The sequence below is a fragment of the Larus michahellis genome, chromosome 23, assembly GCF_964199755.1.
Source record: "Larus michahellis chromosome 23, bLarMic1.1, whole genome shotgun sequence".
Lineage (NCBI taxonomy): Eukaryota > Metazoa > Chordata > Aves > Charadriiformes > Laridae > Larus > Larus michahellis.
The window spans coordinates 5,647,741-5,666,850 of record NC_133918.1 but is presented as its reverse complement, the minus strand read 5'-3'; the positions used below and the strand labels follow the sequence as shown (position 1 = coordinate 5,666,850).

Below are 19,110 nucleotides of genomic sequence, written 5' to 3'. Positions count from 1 at the left end.
TGGTCTGACTGCTGAGGATCTAAGTCTTCTAGCTCTGTAGTATATTGCTTTCGACTTGTTCACTGTCACTCTGGACGAAGGTGAAAGGTAACTAGGGTGTGAAAACAGAATGTGCTTTTTCTACTGGACAGAAATAGGACTCTACAGGCACTTACTAGCTGTTGACTGCCGATCTTTTTCAGAAAGAGATGCTTTTTGATGAAAGCTTGGTGCTTCAACAGTTAAGATACACTGGCATGCTAGAAACTGTGCGAATCAGAAGATCTGGTTACAGTGCCAAATACACATTCCAGGTATGTAGAAGTGGATTATGCTTTCAGAAATATCTGTTCTTTTTGGAAAATCACGCATTGCCTCAGAGTCTTGTGTGTCTCTCTTCACATGAAGCTCGTGACCACTTGGGATGAACTATAAAAGTTCATTGTAGTTTTGACAGAGCCTGCATGGTGACAACTTGTAATCTAAACTATTGAGCGAGTCATCTACCAGTAAGTTGTTCTATTTGTTGCATGAAGGGAAGGCGTTCTGAGTGCTGGATAAGCAATCAGTGCTGCACATTACTGTCTCCGTATGTGAATTAGTGTTCTATAAAATACTTTGTGCATGTAGCTTCATAGAGCACATATAGGTGATATTTAGTGTTAACTGGAGACTGAATGAAGCCTGCACTTCACAGAGTAGGAAAATAGCTCAATTTGGAGTAGAGAAACCTCTATAGCTCAGATGTCTTGGCTTAATTTTAGAAATCTAGTTAAAATGCTAAACTTGTGAATTGCCTTCTAACTCTCTTCTCTTGCTGTCTCTGCTTTCCACAGGAATTCATAGACCAGTTTCAGGTGTTACTTCCCAAAAATGCCAAAGCCTCTAAGGAAGACATTTGTGTTTATTTGAATAAACTAAAACTGAATGAAAACTACTATCAAATAGGGATGACCAAGGTCTGTGAAACTTCTCATAAGCCAATAAGAAATACTGATGTACACCAGAAAATTTAGCGTGATTCCTTTACAACTGTTGCTCTTCTCTGCATTTTGTATTTAAATTAGCTATTTTAACTCTTGTAAATGTTGACACACAGACTTCAGTAGTTGCCTCGTTGTTCTTGATGACAGCCTGTCGTCGTGCAATACAGTTCAGTTCTGTACTGCCTGATAATACTTTTGGGAAATTGTTGCTCTTGGCATTTGTCAATCAGGTCAAGTTTTCATTTTAGAAGGGTTCTATGATTTGAAGGCTGTAAGCACGGTTGTATGTTTTAGAATCCAAACACTGAGGTTTGGTAAAACAAAAGGACTTTTACTTTTTGGGTGTGCTAATTGCTGTCAGCTGATACGGTTTGGTTCAGTAATAAGTATTACCATGGTCATGTTTTAGCTTGTGGAGATACCTCCAGTGGGGACTGAAAAGCTCCTATTACCTGTTTGTTGATGAACTTTTCTTTAACTGAGCAGGTTTTTATGAAAGAGGCTGAACGGCAGATACTACAGGATACACTACACAAAGAAGTGATCAGGAAAATCATTCTCCTTCAGAGCTGGCTCAGGATGGTTTTAGAAAGGAGGCGCTTTCTCAGAACGCGTCAGGCAGCCATTGTTTTACAGGTATCTTTGAGAATTGCTAGTCTTTTCCTAACAAACAAACCAACCCTCTCAAATAACACTCCCCACCTTCAAGTATTCCTCCCTTACTTTAGAAATCTCCCTTCCTAGGCTTGCTGGCGTTCCCGTTGTGTTAGGATGGCACTGCAGAGGAACAATGCTGCCGTTTATATTCAGTCAGCATGGCGAAGATACAGGGAGAGAAAACGCTACCTTCAGCAGAAGAGAAGAATTTGTCTCGTGCAAGCCGTGGTCAGAGGGCATCTACAGCGTAAGAGGTAAAGGAAGAGGAGCAATATGATGTGAAAAAGTGCATTTTTAACCACTTAGCTACTTGGCTTCACTTGCCAAGCTCAGTTTCTGTGTGATGTGTTGACTTGATAAACAACTTAAAGATAATTATTACTGTGTGACACTGCAGTCGGTATCAAATGGCTGGTGGTGTGTGGAACCTGGTTAAGGCCTTAGTACTTGAGCGTTATTCAGCTCAGCTGCACTGATGCATGTCAGTCCTGAGAAGCAGTCCTCCATACAGTCACTGGGACTGGAAGTGTATTTGTACTTTGTGTCTGTGTTGCTATTTAGGCTGCATTTAAACAGTTGGGTACTCTTCTTGACTGCTGTGCATTGAATATTTGTGTTTTCATCTTACAAATTCTTAACAGGTTTCAGAAAATGGCTATGGAAAGGCAGAAAGCTGAGGAAAAGCAGAGAGAAGTGCGGGAAGATCAAGACAGAGAAAATGATGAGAGCAAGGATGAGCCCAGTGAACCAGCAATAGATCAGTTGCCTGTGAAACACAAGTCAGAGCTGGATCAAGCTGTTGAGGGCAGAGATCAAACTCCAAATGAGCAAGCTGAAAACCTGAGCTCATCTGAAAAAGCCGCGTTACCCCAGAAGAACGTGACCGAGAGCTCGGAGAAAGTAACAAACAGCCGGGAGAAACGTGAATCTCGCCGGCAGAGGGGGCTGGAACATAACGAGTTACAGAATAAGCATGTCCTGTTTTCCTTCGAAGGACCATCTTTACTGTGTCATGAGGAGCAAACCTCTTCTGAAGAGGCCCTGGAAACTGTTCCGGTGCCAAAGGAATCCACAGCACAAGATACTGTCCTTCAAGGAAGCAACGAGAGAGAGAAAAGTCCAAGTGAAGAAAAAGCTCTTTCAGACACGCCACCATCAAACAAGATAAAAGAAAGCACTTCTACTCCTGAGCAACAACTTGTATCAGAAGGGGAAAAACCAGATAAGGCAACTGATAGAACGAAAACGCAAGGGAACCAGAATAACCAGATAAAAGGCAGCCAAAGCTTTAACTGCCCTGAAAGGCCAACAAATCTTGCACTGAATCTTCATAACACGCTGTCTGCTACTGGGAGCTTTCAAACTCCAGCTGAATGCTGGGCAGATAAAAACAAACGCCTCGCTCAGAAGGCAACCAAAGATCTGGATAGTCCCACTTCTTCCCTAATCCAGAGATACGTGGATGACCCAGGGAAACTAAAGTACAAGAGAGAGAAGTGGAAAGGAAAGAGACAGTCTGATGCCAGTCAGAATGATATGCTGAGTCAGTCTTTGGATGAAAGAACACGTGCGGATAAGTCTCCTCAGGATCAGCTAGAGTAAGGGCAGCTTCCTAATTATTTTGACTTTTTCAGAAAACAGATATCCATACTATTTAAAAATAAATGGAGAACTCCTGATAGCCTGTACATCTTGCCATGTTATGGGAGAAAACAGAGCTGTGAACAACTCCTGCTTTTTCTTGTCTCTCAGTCCACAGTCCTGCAGTAGAATCTGTATGGCTAGAATGTTTTCAGAAGCTAACAAAAGATAAAAAGCCTGCCTTGCTGAATTAAACTAGAAAGTCAGGGCTTCAGTTAGTGTCTGGAGTTTATTTTCATGTGTCTGTGGTCCATTGGAAACAAGATTTTAGTGACCTGCAGTTTGCAATCATCGTCCCTCTGGTATGGCAGGAAATCTGACATACCCATTTATTTTTACTTCTCCAGTACAACTTGCATTTAGAAGTGAGCTGCAAGAGTTGATCAGGATTCTCTCTCACATGTAATATTGATATATAGGTTATTTAAAAGGTGGTAAATATTAAGAGGCTACAGACTTCTATAAAATGCATAATCTGAAACTAATCTTGTAACATTGCAGGAAGAAGGGGAATTCATCTTCATTAGGTGATCTCTCAACACTTGCCCAGTCTGTTGCCATGAATCAGGTACTGGTGCCATTGTGCTTATTTATACTTATTTACCTTTGTTTATAAATTTTAAAGATTTGTGGATAATGGACTATAGTGTGTTCTGTATGCCCGTGTTCCTTTCAGGTTGACTTTTTTTTTGGCTTGATATCCATGTAAAAAAACTTCCTTAGCAAATATTATACAACGATTTGAAAACTAAATTTTTCATAAAAGGACCCTTGATCAAAGCATTAAATATATTTGTATCTTATATTTGTAAGCTAGTGTCTATTGGGTAAACTGTGTTGTCTTGATCAAGTAAACTTTTTTTTCCACCATTCTAGTTTTTAAAAGCATTTAAAGAATCTGTTTCACTCAACGTGCTTTTTGACATCTCATTCTCTCTACTGTAGCAATCACCAGATACGATAGAAGAAGAAAAAGGCAACAAGAAATATCCTGTGCAAAAGAAGCCCAGTGACCTCTTGCCTACCTCGGATGCAGTCGTTTCGATGCAGTCAGCAAGTCAGCAAATAGATGCCAAGTATGTATTCTGTGTGGGACTGGCCTGCCTTTAAGAAAATGAAAATGGGGGGGAAAAAAAAACCAACCCACCAAAAAAGGACATTTCCCACTGGTGTTTGAATTGGGCATCTTGAGACTCTGATTGTGGAGACACACACGTGTTGACATCAGCTACGTGAGTGGCTGTGTTGCTGGTTGACTTGACCTTCATGTTGATTTAAGCATGATATCTGACCCTGTTGAGGAACAGATTCTCTGCTTCCTGCATAACACTTGTCTTTGAACTGATTCTTTTTAACTTAAGAACCACTGTACAGGCTCAGATCAAAGGTCTGTGTAGTGTACTGTCATCCAGACTGACAAATAACATTAAGAGAAAAGCTTGAGAACCCAGCAAGCATAATGCTGTTTCCTTGGCCGGCTCCCCCAGCTGCTGGCATTCTGCAGCTCGGGGACTTCCTGAGCCAGAAATGATGTCTTGGGTAAGTGATGTGCTGTCTCTGTGGATGTCGAAGGTAGTACTCTTAACTTAATCTTGTTGTGGGTGTTAGCTGTATTGTTAAAGAGCCTTTTCGTGTAGTAGAGCCAGCTGCCGTTACTAGTGTGACAAACTTGTATCTGCTTTTATGTTCAGATCTGCTTTTAAGAGTCCTTTGCGCAGACTTTTGGGGAAGAAGCCAGACAAGAAGATTCCAAAGGAGAGTCCTGATGTGATTGAGGAAGGAGATGGCCCCTCTCTTGTATCTTGTGTTCTCTTTCCAGAAACAGGAGGAACCCAGAAAGTTTCAGAAGGTGAGTTACTGTGACTTAATCCCCAGCTTGCTAATATCATCTTTTCTGTAATGTTTTGCATGGCTGCTGAGGAAACAAATACTGAAGAAATTCAGTCGTCCTACTTTAATATAAAAATTAATTTATTTCCCAGCTTCTTCTGGACAGCCAAGTCGCCTCCAGGCAGGGGAGCGCCATATGAAAGAGAGCAGTAAAACAAAGAAGAACCGAACTATAAAGATCAGCAAGATCTCAAGTGTGTCTCAGAACTGGCGAGCTTCCATAGTCCATGAGATTGCAAATGCCAATGAACTGAAACATCTTGATGAGTTCCTTCTAAACAAGGTAAAAGACACTCACCTATGGTAAAATTCAGGTCTATGTTCGCTGTTGGTCTGGAGTTTTAAAGGCTACTTTTCTAGGTGCAAGTTTATATTCTGATTTAAAGCAAAGGGGAATTGATTTGATAACTTGACTGATAAGGCCCTTCCTATTCCTTCCTTTAAGTCTCTGAATGCATTATATTATGTTAAACCTTGGTGGCAGTCATGTTAGCTCTTAATTTCTTTACAAACAAGTGAGCAGCAAAAAATGTATTTAAAAAAAAAAGACATGAGTTGTAAGGAAAGAGAGTTCTTTAGAGCCTACCTACATGACCCCTATTTTTGAATCATCACAGTGCATTAAGAAATGTTGTCTTAAATAATTGGAATGGTCATAGATGGCTAAGCCCAGCAACTGAAGCTTAACACTGGTTGGACGTTCTTGCTTTAATGAAATTTGATGCAGATGTATTTGCTTTCTAGATCAATGACTTACGCTCCCAGAAATCTGGTGTTGAATGTTTGTTTTTTGAAGCCACAGAGAAGTTTAGAGGAAACATCAAGACAATGTACTCTGCTCCTGTAAGTAGTAAGTCTCAATAAATGAAAGAGTTGGTAGGTAATAAATGAATTGAATGTGCAGTTTAAATGCTTGACTTACAGCTCTTTAACAAAGCAATTCACCAATTTTTAGCATAGAATTCAAAGCTGAATGTTAGACTTGGAAAAGAATATTTTACAATTCTGCTGTGACTTTAAGCAGGCTGCTTTGCTTCCCTTTTTCTCATTCACTCAGCCGTAACTTATTTTTAGAAATGGATGGATTTTGCTGCCTTCAGCCTCTTCACGCTGCTGTGTTTGAACACCAGAGAGAGGTGCCAGCTGCTTTTCCAATATTCTTACAACACTGCCCTGTCTCTGCCAAGTGCCTTTCTACAGTGTAGTAGGGAAGTGTGTTAAACTGTGTCACGGGCTGCTGTCTTTTACTTTAACCCTGAGTGTACTTTCTTACCTCTGAACATAAACACATAGAAATCTGAAACTGTATCAACTGTATCCAAAAAGACTGTCTTCTGAATAGTATTTGTTCCTCCTCTAGAACGGGCAAATCCACGTTGGCTACAAAGATCTGGTGGAAAATTACCAGCTTCTAGTTACAAATCTGGCCAAAAAAGGGGAAGAGAAAGAAGTCAAGCTGGTTTTGAATCTCTTCCAGTCCCTTCTGGATGAATTCATCAGAGGATATACAAAAAAAGAGGAATTTGAGCAGCCCAAGGTATAGAACTTACTCTGTGTTACTGGTTTATGGGATGATTAAACAATGTTATTCTCCTAGGATAAGGAACCTGTGTTACCTCAGAAACCTTTTCCATAGCATTCTTCATTATTTGGGAAACACTTTCCATATTTTAATCATGCGTATAACAAATTCTGAATGCTGATACACCTTTTTGGGATTGCTCATTATTTAACTTACTGTTAGTATTTTCAGAATCTTAAAGCATTTGTGCATTTTCTTTGGTGAGAACTTAAGAGATCTCTGAGGGTTTTAGGGATGGAATTGCTTTGTTATCTGGCAGTGAGCTCAATTGATTTTTAGGAAGTTGACAGGGTGAGCTCAGACAACTCTCATACCAAGCTGAAGCTGTAGTATAGTGTCTCAAAATGTCTGGAGGTGAAGTAGAGTCTGGGAATCTGAATAGGGGGGAAAAAAAAAAAAAGGAATGGAATGTCTGAATTTCAAAGACTAATGCCAGTTCTGTACTCCACTGCAGCAAACCAAAGCACAGAAGAAGAAACGAAAACAAGATCGTGCAGTAAGTACTTTTCTTCTTACAATAATATAAGTCCTCAGCTGCACTCTCAGAACACTGAGAAAAACATTCTTGAAAGAGCTTGCTTTTGTACTGAAGTTCCGTTTTAGTTTGCATGCTAAATCACTTGCTGCTTTTATGAAGATGTGACACAATATAAAACTGGTTTCCATAAATCAAAGATCTTGCTTATGCAGTGATAGGTGGTGCTCTAGCATTTTCTTGCTTGTCCATACCATCTTTTAGAACCTAATGGCTTTCTCAGTATTGCGACTGTTTAATAAAGACAACTACTAAATATCAATAGCAAACTATTACTTATGTATTTCACTGATGAGCTTTAACTAAGGTGGCAAGTCAATTATGAAATGACCCAGCAAACCCAGTTGCCTTAAGATAGGGCGAAATTTGGTTTTATGGTCAAAGCTGTCAGGTGTAATTGTAAAATAAAAGTGGAAAATCTAAGGTAGGGTAGATAGTTTTATTAAAAATAATAATAATAAAAAAGGCAAAGAAGTCTGTGAGTTTCTTCCTGTCTCTGTCTCTCACCAGATTGAAGAACACAATGGCCATGTATTCACAAACTACCAAGTGAGCATACGGCAGTCGTGTGAGCACTGTTCATCCTACATCTGGCCCATGGAAAAGGCCTGTCTCTGCAGTGGTAAGCGCAAACACCTCGATCTTGCCACACAGGTTACAATACGTGCAGATTGATTGTGACTTGGGCTGGTACAGGTGGGGCTTAGTGAACAGTACGTGCGGGCTATATGAACACAACAAGATGCTTAGCGTTTTGATGTGATTTGACATGCTTGTAACAATTGCTCCTTTCTCTAGTTTGCAAGCTGACTTGTCACAAGAAATGCATGTCAAAAATCCAGAGCAGCTGTACATCCTGTGGAAAAAAGGTAAGGATTGTAGATCTGGGATGTGGTATAGTGATACCATAAGTGATGCATGCAAAATGCTGTCTTTTTTTCTCAGCAAATGAACAGTGGATGTCCAGGCACGGAATAAAAATCTCTTAAATAGTTAAGTTCCCTTCTCTGTCTGCATATAGTTAGTGCCAGGCCCTGCAGTTGCAGAAACAGAACATTCTTCTAAAAGGTGATACTCGAGGTCATTTGGGAACTCTTCCTTTAGAGTGTGTGTGCTGTGTTGGACAAACTGTTAAAGAAATCCTTCAATGTGTACCATGAAGTTTCTTTATTGCTGCAGCTCAGGAAATCTGCCTTATGGTCAAATGCGTGTAGCAAGCTAGAATAAAACACTCAGCTTTTGTTTCTGGAAGCATAAACTAATTGTAGCATGAAACACAGAATTTTCTAGTTTGGGAACAGGTATTCACAGTGCTTGACCTGTATCAATTCCAGAATGAACAGGATGCAGAACCCCGTCATTTTGGAGTGTGTGTGAGTTCCCTGACCAGTGAGAGAAATTCAGTCCCCATTGTCATGGAGAAGTTGCTGGAGTACGTGGAGATGCACGGCCTCTACACAGAAGGCATTTACAGGAAATCGGGATCAGCAAATCGTATGAAGGAGCTGAAACAGTTGCTGCAATCAGGTCAGGCAATGTTGTCTGCCCTTTTGGCTTCCTGGCATGATACCGGTTTTCCCTGCAATTCTATCTGAAAGTATCTGGCACTTTTTAGTGTTTTAAAACCAGCTTTTTGGTGGCCATGCAGGCTGTATTATTTTTGTTGGCTGGAAAAAGCTGTTTAGTACATATAAGTGACTATCAGCAGATATGTGTTTTCTTTTTTTTTTCTTCTGAATTGCCACTTGAATTCAGTGAACAGGAGATTTGAGTGTTTCTGATCTTATTTCTTTGGGGTCCCGTTGTGTACGTCAAAGGAATGACCTGCTCTAAATAAAACATTTCTTCTCAGATCCAAACTCGGTGAAACTGGAGAATTACCCTATTCACACTATTACGGGCATCCTTAAACAATGGCTACGGGAATTGCCAGATCCACTAATGACATCTGCGCAGTACAATGATTTTCTCCGTGCTGTAGGTAGGTTTTAGAAATGTTCGAAGCAATGGTTTTTCTTTCACTCAGTATGTCCTTGGGGAAAAAAACCTCTAAGGTGCTCATGCTGGCTATACAGCTTCCTTCCAGTACACTTACAACAATGATTTTAGACATTTTATATAAAACACTTTCCGGGGAATTTCTCCTCTAGCTTACTTCCTTCAAAATTCCGTTGTTTTTTTTTTTTGGTGTAGCATAATGTCACTATACAATCACTCTTCTTAAAAACAGCGAGCATGTGAGTAGGTTTCCTTTCATACAGGGTGGTTTTTTCATCCTGATGTTCTGAAACAGACCTAGATATTCAGATATCTCAAATCTTTACATTCATTTTTCTTCAGTGGGATTAAGGCACCCTAAATACTATTGGAGATCATCATGTGTCACTCAAAGATTGCTAACATCAGCAGCATCAGAAAAAGCAGGAAAATTGCCGTGCCGTGAGGGGTACTTTAACATCTAGTTATAACAATTGGTAAATGAAATAGTGTAACTTCTAAGCATTAATTCTCTTACCTGTTGCAGACAGTTTGAGACAATGTCAGAAAGTGCTTTCTGCTAGCCTTGCACGGTGATTCTGATCTTGTGCTTTTTCCCCTTGTGCAGAACTACCAGAAAAACAGGAGCAACTCTGTGCCATTTACAGTGTCCTTGAACAGCTGCCACAAGCAAATCATAATACCTTGGAGCGACTCATCTTCCATCTGGTCAAGTAATGAGTTTAATTATTTCATTTGGAGAGAAACCCCATGTGACTTTTCCGAGTCCCTCTTGGAAGCTTTCTAAAATCTTAAACCCCTTGAGCGTCAGTGTAGGGATCGTGCTGCTGGTTTAGAAATGAAAGAATTGAAGTTGATAGCTGTGCTTAAAACCAGACACATGCTTACTTCTACCATCTGCTGTATTTGTATCAAATCAGGTAAGAACAACTTGGAAGACAAGGTAGATCTGAAAGACTTAGTGAGTCGTCTGAACACAGGGTTTACACAGACAGTTCCACAGAGAACTGAGGATGCTAGTGAACTTGGTAGGGGCTGCATGAGGATTATAAATGCTCACGCATAAGCTAATCTTAGGAGCAGGGATATGTGGTACTGGTAAAGGGGCTGCTCTTATCCAAGGAACTTGGGAATTTTCCAAGTGGCCCTCTGAACATAGGGAAAAGGGATTTTTAAAGAGGAGGCACTGACTCACCAGGCATGCTTTGAGAGGCTACCAAACTAGCTTAACCTGGGTGGCTTCCTGTTCCTTTTTCTGTTGTGTGAAACTTTGTCTACTTAGTAGATGTGAAATATGTTTAAAACTTCTTTGAACTGCTGTACATGCTTAGTACCCTAGGGGCCTCCTTACATGTTGTTTGGGAACTCTGGTGAAGCTTGGTCAGATTGCTTGTATTCTAGCAAGGTTTGCTTAATTTTTTTATTTTTTATTTCCTGAACATTGAATTTCAGAGTGGCTTTGATAGAAGATGTCAACCGTATGTCACCCAATGCCTTGGCCATTGTTTTTGCTCCATGCCTCTTGCGTTGTCCTGACACCTCTGACCCTTTAACCAGCATGAAGGATGTTTCAAAAACAACCATGTAAGTTTTAGCAGTCTGCTGCAAAGTAGGACTTTGAAATATGATGGAAGGCCAGTACTGTCACCTGCTTTTGTTACAGCCTTATTCACATCAAGCTGAGAAAACTGAGGGTTAAGAGTTGCTAAATTCTGGTTGCAGGCTCATTCTGTATCTGCCAGTCTGTGCCAGCACAGGAAAGACAGGTAGAAGAAGCAGAAGCAGTTAGCAGCCATGGTAATGTCTGTTTGCTTACCATCGTTGTGTACAGTCAGTGTGGGAGGCTTAGGTATCCCAGGAAGAACATTTGCCATTACCTGTAACAGTCTGTCCTGTTTTGCTTGCCGTGTTGGACTCTTCACCCTGTTACCATGCAGTGCTACCCCTTGTAAGGCATGCACGGAGGCACTTTGATCGCATGCCATCCACGTGTGTGTGTGGCAAACATCTCCAAGCTGGGAGAGACATTTCGTCCCACTGTGGCTGTCCCTAGAGCTTTTATAGCGTGAGTCTGCTCAATAAACTCTTGCCCTTTTGTCCAGGTGTGTAGAGATGCTCATAAAGGAACAGATAAGGAAATACAAGATTAAAATGGATGAAATAAATCAGCTGGAAGCAGCTGAGAGCATCGCTTTTCGACGACTCTCATTGCTTCGTCAGAATACGGTAAGTGTTGAAATAAACCACAGAACCACACCATCCAGCAGAAAGCATCCCACCAGTTGGTTGGGAAGCGATGTGCTACTTATCCTGTCCATCCCATTCAGTAAGTCAAAGATCGATTGCAAGATAAGAAGAAAAGGGATTTGGACTTGCCCAAAGCTGTAGGTAGGAGCTAAATATACAGCTGCACTGGAGTCTGATAAATGAAGGGTGAAGGGGTGGGGATCTGCTCTTGTAGTGGTCAAAATCTATTCCCATATAATTCAATCAGTAGAACTAAGATTGCTGAGTCTCTTATGTAGCAAAGGAGATCCTTCACTCCAGAGGTGGATGGTTGACAAAATATGCTGCGTTCTATTAGGAAAAATACACATTTTCTTTTGTTTTTATGATTAAAACAAACCAAACTCTGTCTGATCAGAAGCCGCATTATAGTGAATTTGGTCTTCATCTCTCTCTAGCTCTGGCCTGTAAAACTTGGGTTTTCTTCCCCTTATGAGGGGATGCGGGTATGTACACTGCCTGTCTTTGAGTGCATGATTTTTTTTTCTTATGGTACTATTGCATGACTAAAATACTTAACATGTATTGTAACTTTGGTTTTAATTACTCTTTTGCACAAACGAGACTGCATGTATTGGTGCAACTTTCTCCCCAGACAGCATGCAGGGCTGATGACCTGTTATGTCATGACTGGTATTTTATAGACATTCTGAATGTAACTTGTATTGGAAGCAATAATATTACTTATAAGTGACTACTAAAACTACGCTGAGGCTGGCAAATCAAATTACTGTACTTCAAAAAGGGTAACAAAACTCCAGAAATTGGGTGAACAGAAAAATTTCTATTATTTTTTGAAACATTTGTATGGATAATTAATGGCTCTTCCATCAGTTCCGTCAGCCCTTCATTTGTCCTGCTCATTTGTCTTCCACACTGCAACTTAATAAGACAGTTAAGACTTGTGTACCTTATGATTGAAGTGTTACACGTAAATTTGCCTCGCAGAGTAAAAGCTCACAGGTCAAAGGAAATGAGAGTGGCAACTTGGAACTGGACTCGCTGCATGAAGAAGAGGAAGTTTCTGAAGCCGATAACCGGGAAAAGGAGATTCTCATTGATCGCATTCAGTCGATAAAAGAAGAAAAGTAAGTCACAGCTTTGAAAACCCTTTATCTCTCTGTAGGTCATGTCCTTTGCAGTTGGAGGTAGTACTGATAGTAAAGCAGTATACTTCTTGTCCAAAATGATATAGCTGATTCTGTCAGCCTTTATGAAGGTGAAAAGGAAAATGCATAGGACTAGTTGAGAGAAAATACTATGAGAACTAATCTTTAATGACTACATGCGGGAAGGCTTACCTCTGAAATATGTGCTGCATAAAGTTGCTTGTAGCAGAGATATTGCCTTTCTAGCGTGCTAAAATCTCTGTTTTGATGTAGGGAAGATATAACTTACCGGTTACCTGAGCTTGATCAGAGAGGCTCTGATGAGGAAAACGTAGACTCCGAGACCTCAGCAAGCACAGAGAGCCTGCTTGAAGATAGAACAGGACGGATGGATACCGAAGGTCAGTATTAAGGTAGTGTGTGTTTTTTTTTATTCTACATCTTTCACTGCATACAGCCAGGTGACCAGATGTTATCTGGTCACAGTTGCTTGTATCAAGTTACATTTTTATGCACACTTTCAGTACCTAAGTATCTTGTTTCTTTAAAGCAATTATTGGACTACACTGCCATGCTCAGAGCTCCAGTATGCCTGCCAAAGACATTTGCAAAGTGCCTTCTCTTTTGCGAAGCTCTTCAAATTCTTCCTCTGCATCCCTGGCTTCAAGACACAGATCATCTTTAACGCTGTCCAAGATTAAAGTGCCCCGTCGAACTCCAGTGATGCCAACAGCAAATATAAAACTTCCTCCTGGGATTTTCAAATGTACAGAGTCTCAGGGTGGGATTTCAGCTAACGAAGAGTCTCAAATAGTGGTGAGACGAAGGGAGCAGCCAGCAAGGCGAACTGATAAAATCCACTCTGTATACATTGCACAAGGGTCTGCAACGGCCCACGCTCAGGAACTCTTGGATGAATACGAACCCACAGCAAAAGTAAAACGGAGGTTTTCGGACCCTTTCTCTCACATTCCCTGTATAGACAAGTGAAATACTTAAGCTGTCTGGACTTTTGAAGTTGACTGCAGCTTTGGCTTTAACCCTTTGAAGGCTGTGAACTTGTTCATGTTCTTTTAAGTGGCTGCTGGGGAAGGCAGCTGGGAAACATACAGTACTGTAAGGGTTAAGCAAGGTTGTTTAAAACAAATATTCTTCACTTTAAATTAAAACCCTGCAAAGAAAGTAGAACGTAAAACTTACGTTGAGTGTACAGGAAAAAAAAGTCCCCTGATTCTGCTGCCATGCCTTTTTCCATTTGCCTTACAATGGACTCTAATGGGACCAACAGTGAGTGTGGGTCAATGTGTGTTGCCTTATTTTTTTTATGTTTTTATGACAACTTTCTGTGTGGTTTACAGAACTGTTAATGTTGTAGTAGCCTTAACTGAGACCAAAATATATAAAAATGTTTATTAATACATTGCACTTTTGAAAAATACATGTGTTAGTTTATCAATGTCTGCCTTGTCTAACAATTTCTTCTGAAGGAAGCCTTTTATCGGAATCGTGTGATCTTTGTCAGTGCTTTATAAAGCACTGCGAAGGCTCTCTGCACTGAGGAAGCACTAAGGCCGAGCCTGCCCTGTCACTTCAGAGCACTTTGGTGCTCTTGGAGCAGAGGGAGCTGTAGTGCTGGAGGCTTGTGCCCGGCTCCCCAGCTGTGAGGTGAAGCCCCTGAGGGTAAGGTGCCATCATCTTACCTAAAATGTTCTGAAGCAGGCTCTGGATGAGGGGTAATGGCTTCAAACTAGAAGAGGGTAGATTTAGATAAGGTGTCAGGAAGAAATTTTTCACTATGAGGGTGATCTTTAAAGTCCCTTCCAACATAAAGCATTCTGTGATTCCCAGAACTGCTCTGAAATCCCAGCTCTGTGGGCCCTGCTCCATGTTGAAGGGAAAGAAGAGTACGGCTCGGGCACCCCCTGGTGCTGCCTCCGGGGCTGTGGCGGTGTCACCACAGCCCTGCTGCAGCTGCCCCGAGCATCAGCCGTCTGTCTGGGGCTTTGTTCCGATTTTGGGGCGTTTTTTAAATAAAACCGCTCCAGTAAAGCCCCGCCCAGCGCCTCCCGCCCCGCCCCAAGATGGCGCGCGCCGCCCGGAAGTGGCGCTGAGGCAGCTTCCGCTGGCGACCGTCCGCCATGGCGGCGACGCGGCTGGAGCTGAACCTGATGCGTCTCTTGAGCCGGTGCGAGGCGCTGGCGGCGGAGCGGCGGGACCCCGAGGAGTGGCGGCTGGAGAAGGTGAGGCGCGGCCCGGGACCCTCCTGCCCCTCCGTCCCCGCAGCAGCGCGGTTCGGCCCCTCGAAATAACCTGAGGCAGCGAGTGCTGTGGAGTGTTAAAACTCCAGCCTCTCAGCCGTGCAGCGGCCTCTGCCAGACAGAACATTTCTTATTCGTGCTGTCGGTTAACAGCTTTTTTTCTCCCCAGTACGTGGCCGCTCTTGAGGACATGCTCCGGGAGCTGAAGAAGCAGTCCAGGTGAGTGGCTCTGAGGTCCTGGGGCGGGCAGGTGGCCTTGGTGGTTCCATTAGACTCTTACCTGTCAGACAGACATAGCCCACAGACACCACAGTAGTGCGTACACTTCCCTCTGGAAATATCGTTCGGTGAGGGAGAAGCTGTGCCCGCAGAGCAGCCGTGGCACAGGCCTGCGAGGGGCTGTGCAGCGCTGTGTGTTCTCGGGGACATTTCCCTTCATGTCGGTCTGTGCCCCATGCTGTCAGCATCTGCCCTGCCTTGGAAAGGGCAATTTGCAAGCGTGTTCCTAGCCTGAGCCTAGTTCTGTGAAAAGATGCTGCTTTGAAAAGAACCAAGTGTTGGTTTATAATAGAAAATACTGATAGCTTCTGGTTTTCATTCTGTTGTTTTTCAATTCCAATAGTAAGCCTGCTCCAGAGCTGCTGAATGAATACTCTCGCAAAGTGGACTTCCTAAAGGGACTTTTAGAAGCTGAAAAATTGGTAAGATCTACCAGTTCAGCTTGAAAAGACTTAAGTGTTCTCTGCTTTATATTCACCTCATTGCTAGGTTCCTGTGTTTGCCTTTATCACATCTCAAAATAACGCTTGTTAAAATCTTATCAGGCAGTCCTTGTAAAAACATTAATAAATACATTGGATTTGGGGATTTTGTTAAAAGGGGGTACTGTATGGAAACTGAAACTTCTGTCCTCCTTTCCAAAAGCAAAGTACATCTTTCCTACATCCTCCTCACTGCTTTGACGTGAGATACAGGTACTGTCCTCTAGGCCTCGTGCCCGTTTTGGACGGTACCACGTGCATCTGGAGAGCTACAAAATGGCAATAAGCTGTACCGCAATTAGTGCAGGTACTAATGAGTTCTTTGGTTTTTTGCTGTACGCAGTTAGTGCTGCTGTCCAGACTGACTTTGCTGTTCTCTGGGAAGCTGCTGTGGAAGTGCTCCCTGCGTCCTTATTGGTCACGCACCCAGTTGGCCTTACACTGTAGAATGGGATATTCATGACTTTCCATTGCTTCTTCCTACTCACAGTCTTCATCAACTGAAAAGGCTCTGGCAAATCAGTTCTTGACCCCTGGACGTACCCCTACAACAACCAAAGAGAGAACCCCAGCTACTAAAACAGTTCATCTGCAGACAAAGGCTCGCTGCACAGGCAAGATGAGGAGTGAGCTGCTTGGTACAGTATGTTTTGGTGCTGCTGCTTCTTTACTGCTACTTTGTAGACTGTATCCTGTTGCATTCAGCTGCCTTTGGTGGCTGTGCCTCAGCTGTGTCCCAGGCTGGGTGGGGAGTCACCTTTCTCTGGTTTGGATAGTCTAAATACTGAGCACAGGCACTGTGCTAGGCCTGGAGGACTGTCTCTTATCAGTGGCGCTTTGTAATCTTCTGTTTGGTTTCTCTTTCTGCCTCCCAGGACCCCTTGGCCATCGATGGTAAGTTTAATCTGTTGTTTTCTCTAACTTCAGTTAACCTGAGTCTTACAGGGAGAGGAGGAGGAAGGTCAGGTATTGGAGATTAGCCAAAGTGTACTTTTAATTTAGTGGCTCACTTCTTTTCAGGATAGCAGACTTTAAAAACAAACATAAACAAAAACTTTAACTGTTGAAAGCCTAGGTGTTTATCAGTATGGTAGCAGGGACTTGCAGGAACATATTTTTCTAGAATTTGTACAGAAACAGACATTCTAATTATAGAATTAGCAAAGACAATTTACGTTTATCGTTGCTCCTGTTCTCTTCTGCTCTGAGTAAATCATGTGATTTTAGGCGCTTAGAGCAGGCGTTGTTCAGTTCCTCTTAAATATACAGCCATGTTATTCATGTAGGGAACTGGTAGGAATTAATTTGCGGTTTCCATAGCTACTGCTACAGTGGCTGGAGCTAGGCCAATCTAACGTGTCCTGAAAGAGAACACCAAGACACACGGGCTTAAACCGTGCCCTCGGGGATATGATTCATCTGTTTTTTCTCTGCACCATGCGTTTGATGTTGTGTTGTCTTTTCCCTGTGGAAAGCAGGTAGGCATTTGAAATCCATGTTCCCTGGGGCAGAGGGACAAGTAGGATTTGGACGTCTGAAAATCCTTTACGGAATAATTGTTTAGCCTATGATTGCATGGGAATTTCTAACATGCTAAAGCACAAATTTAATTCTTTTTCCAGATTCTGAGGAGTTAAACATAAGGAAGCGGAAGTAAGTAAAAATTTTTCCTTACAATGCTGAGTGTTTTGGGAACTGCTTTCACAATGACCTTTAAATCACAGACGTACTTCCATTTGGGTGAAGGGCCTGCTGATAGACACCTAAACATAATGATTTCAACTGATTTAACTGTTCTTGTTGTCTTGTCAGAGTTGCAGAGTCTGGGGAGACCTTGGGAGATCAATCCACATGGAAGTACAAATGCCATTTATTTTTCTTTTTCCCTTATCCTCTTGCAGAGGCCTCGCATCTGATGAGAAGCAGTCAGCAGTCGAGCTGGACGCTGTGCTACAGCACCATCAGGATATGCAGGAGAAGTTAGCTGAAGAAATGCTAAGTTTGGCTCGCAGTCTCAAAAACAACACGCTGGCTGCGCAGAATGTGATAAAACAAGATAACCAGGTAGCGCATATTAAAGTGCTATAAACTCAATGTTGTAACCCAGAAGGTTAAAGTTGCTAGTATGTTAAATAGTGTACCTATAACTGGATTCCAGGTGAGATTGGAGTGGGGAGACTTGGAGGCGATACCTGTCTGCTTCTGTAGTGCAATTGAACCTTGTCTCTGTTGGAAGAAACAGCATTCAGGACTTTCAAATCTGAGTTTGAAGCTGTTTGTTCTCTTTGCTCCCCAGACGCTGTCCCATTCTCTCAGGATGGCAGACCAGAACTTTGAGAAGCTCAAGGATGAATCTGACCGCCTGGAACAGCACGCAAAGAAATCTGTCAACTGGCTATTATGGATAATGTTAATTGTAGTTTGTTTTATATTCATCAGCATGATTCTCTTTATCAGAATTTTCCCCAAACTAAAATGATTTTTTTTTTGAGCTGCCAGAGTGCAGTTGGAAAGCTCAGCTGGTATGATGACTATCAGCAGTCAATTTCTTTGCCACCTATTTTGTCCTTAAAGAGGCTGTCCAAGGCCTACCTGTGCATCGCTTTCTTGAGCAATCACTGGATGCAGTGAAGGGCTTCATGGGGAAGGCTTTCTACACTTGGATACTTGGTTCCTTTTTTTAACTCAGTGAATATTGTTGTCTATTGGGGGGAGAACCAGGATAAAGATAGCAATTTACAGGGAGCTGCTGACAAGTTCCTCAGTGGATGGATACAGCCCTGTTTTTAGTGTAGCTGTGGCAAATGTTCCGACTCCTAAAAGGCGTTTACTCAATACAAATATATAAATAACAGTTGAAGTCTTATAGTTTTTTCCTGTCTTTACAGCTTTACTGTACTGAAGTAGGACCTTGCTGCCAACAGGATATTTAATTACAGTTCTGTACGTACACAGCTGTAGGGTGTAGGAAGAGAATGCTGCCATTGAGCTGCTTGCCTGGCTCAGATTCAGAGAGTATCAACAGGTAACACTGTTCTCAGGCTCACCTTTTTCCCAGATGGGTACTTGGGACTCTGGACCTAGCAATCTTCTGCAGTTTAGACTTTCTATAGAAGGGCTGAAGTTGCTTGCTGTTGCAATGTTTGCTTCCCTTTTTTGTATGCGCAAATGTTCTCACTTACTCATTGTCTGTTGTGTTGATGCTGTTGCATCAAGAAAACACTGTGGCCCTGGCCCCGTGGAATTGTACACACAGTACTCTCCGTATGGTATAGACCTCGCCTGTGCAAACACTTTTTCACTGTAAAATGAGGGCAAAGGAGGCTGGTGTCTTCAAGACAGAAATAATAATAAAAATAAATAAATTAAAATTCAGTCTTTACCTTTTGAGACAAGTTATTCTGGTCAAGAGCATTTGCGTCAAACGG

General features: G+C 42.1%; 2 protein-coding genes across 14 annotated transcripts in view; both read left to right on the top strand.

Moving 5' to 3' along the window:
- Nucleotides 1-14,121, top strand: part of MYO9B (myosin IXB) — a 45,025-nt gene extending 30,904 nt beyond the window's left edge. For 7 of the 13 annotated variants that reach the window (XM_074565382.1, XM_074565383.1, XM_074565377.1 and 4 more), the window contains 23 exons: nucleotides 183-293; nucleotides 816-938; nucleotides 1,452-1,601; nucleotides 1,710-1,876; nucleotides 2,264-3,220; nucleotides 3,765-3,831; nucleotides 4,209-4,339; nucleotides 4,955-5,112; nucleotides 5,246-5,436; nucleotides 5,898-5,996; nucleotides 6,514-6,690; nucleotides 7,190-7,231; nucleotides 7,781-7,892; nucleotides 8,069-8,139; nucleotides 8,605-8,797; nucleotides 9,123-9,251; nucleotides 9,876-9,981; nucleotides 10,721-10,852; nucleotides 11,371-11,494; nucleotides 11,953-12,000; nucleotides 12,503-12,642; nucleotides 12,937-13,064; nucleotides 13,214-14,121. In XM_074565382.1, the coding sequence (XP_074421483.1) occupies nucleotides 183-293; nucleotides 816-938; nucleotides 1,452-1,601; nucleotides 1,710-1,876; nucleotides 2,264-3,220; nucleotides 3,765-3,831; nucleotides 4,209-4,339; nucleotides 4,955-5,112; nucleotides 5,246-5,436; nucleotides 5,898-5,996; nucleotides 6,514-6,690; nucleotides 7,190-7,231; nucleotides 7,781-7,892; nucleotides 8,069-8,139; nucleotides 8,605-8,797; nucleotides 9,123-9,251; nucleotides 9,876-9,981; nucleotides 10,721-10,852; nucleotides 11,371-11,494; nucleotides 11,953-12,000; nucleotides 12,503-12,642; nucleotides 12,937-13,064; nucleotides 13,214-13,653 (3,996 nt within the window). In that variant the 3' untranslated portion in view covers nucleotides 13,654-14,121. Of the gene's footprint in view, nucleotides 1-182; nucleotides 294-815; nucleotides 939-1,451; nucleotides 1,602-1,709; nucleotides 1,877-2,263; nucleotides 3,221-3,764; nucleotides 3,832-4,208; nucleotides 4,340-4,954; nucleotides 5,113-5,245; nucleotides 5,437-5,897; nucleotides 5,997-6,513; nucleotides 6,691-7,189; nucleotides 7,232-7,780; nucleotides 7,893-8,068; nucleotides 8,140-8,604; nucleotides 8,798-9,122; nucleotides 9,252-9,875; nucleotides 9,982-10,720; nucleotides 10,853-10,990; nucleotides 11,495-11,952; nucleotides 12,001-12,502; nucleotides 12,643-12,936; nucleotides 13,077-13,213 lie in introns of all 13 variants that reach the window. The other 6 variants (XM_074565384.1, XM_074565381.1, XR_012584447.1 and 3 more) reach the window with 5 other exon arrangements.
- Nucleotides 14,122-14,736: 615 nt separating this feature from the next.
- On the top strand, nucleotides 14,737-19,057 carry USE1 (unconventional SNARE in the ER 1). Its single transcript, XM_074565832.1, has 8 exons — nucleotides 14,737-14,903; nucleotides 15,091-15,140; nucleotides 15,544-15,622; nucleotides 16,173-16,325; nucleotides 16,558-16,576; nucleotides 17,305-17,335; nucleotides 17,584-17,746; nucleotides 17,979-19,057. The coding sequence occupies exons 1-8, from the start codon at nucleotides 14,802-14,804 to the stop codon at nucleotides 18,159-18,161; spliced, it is 780 nt and encodes a 259-aa protein (XP_074421933.1). The 5' UTR covers nucleotides 14,737-14,801; the 3' UTR covers nucleotides 18,162-19,057.
- The last annotated feature ends 53 nt before the right edge of the window (nucleotides 19,058-19,110 follow it).

Coding starts and splice junctions, on each gene's coding strand:
- USE1 (XM_074565832.1), top strand. CDS start 14,802: ATGGCGGCGACGCGGCTGGAGCTGAACCTGATGCGTCTCTTGAGCCGG. Junction 14,904..15,090: donor AGGAGTGGCGGCTGGAGAAG/GTGAGGCGCGGC, acceptor TTTTCTCCCCAG/TACGTGGCCGCTCTTGAGGA. Junction 17,336..17,583: donor TTAAACATAAGGAAGCGGAA/GTAAGTAAAAAT, acceptor ATCCTCTTGCAG/AGGCCTCGCATCTGATGAGA.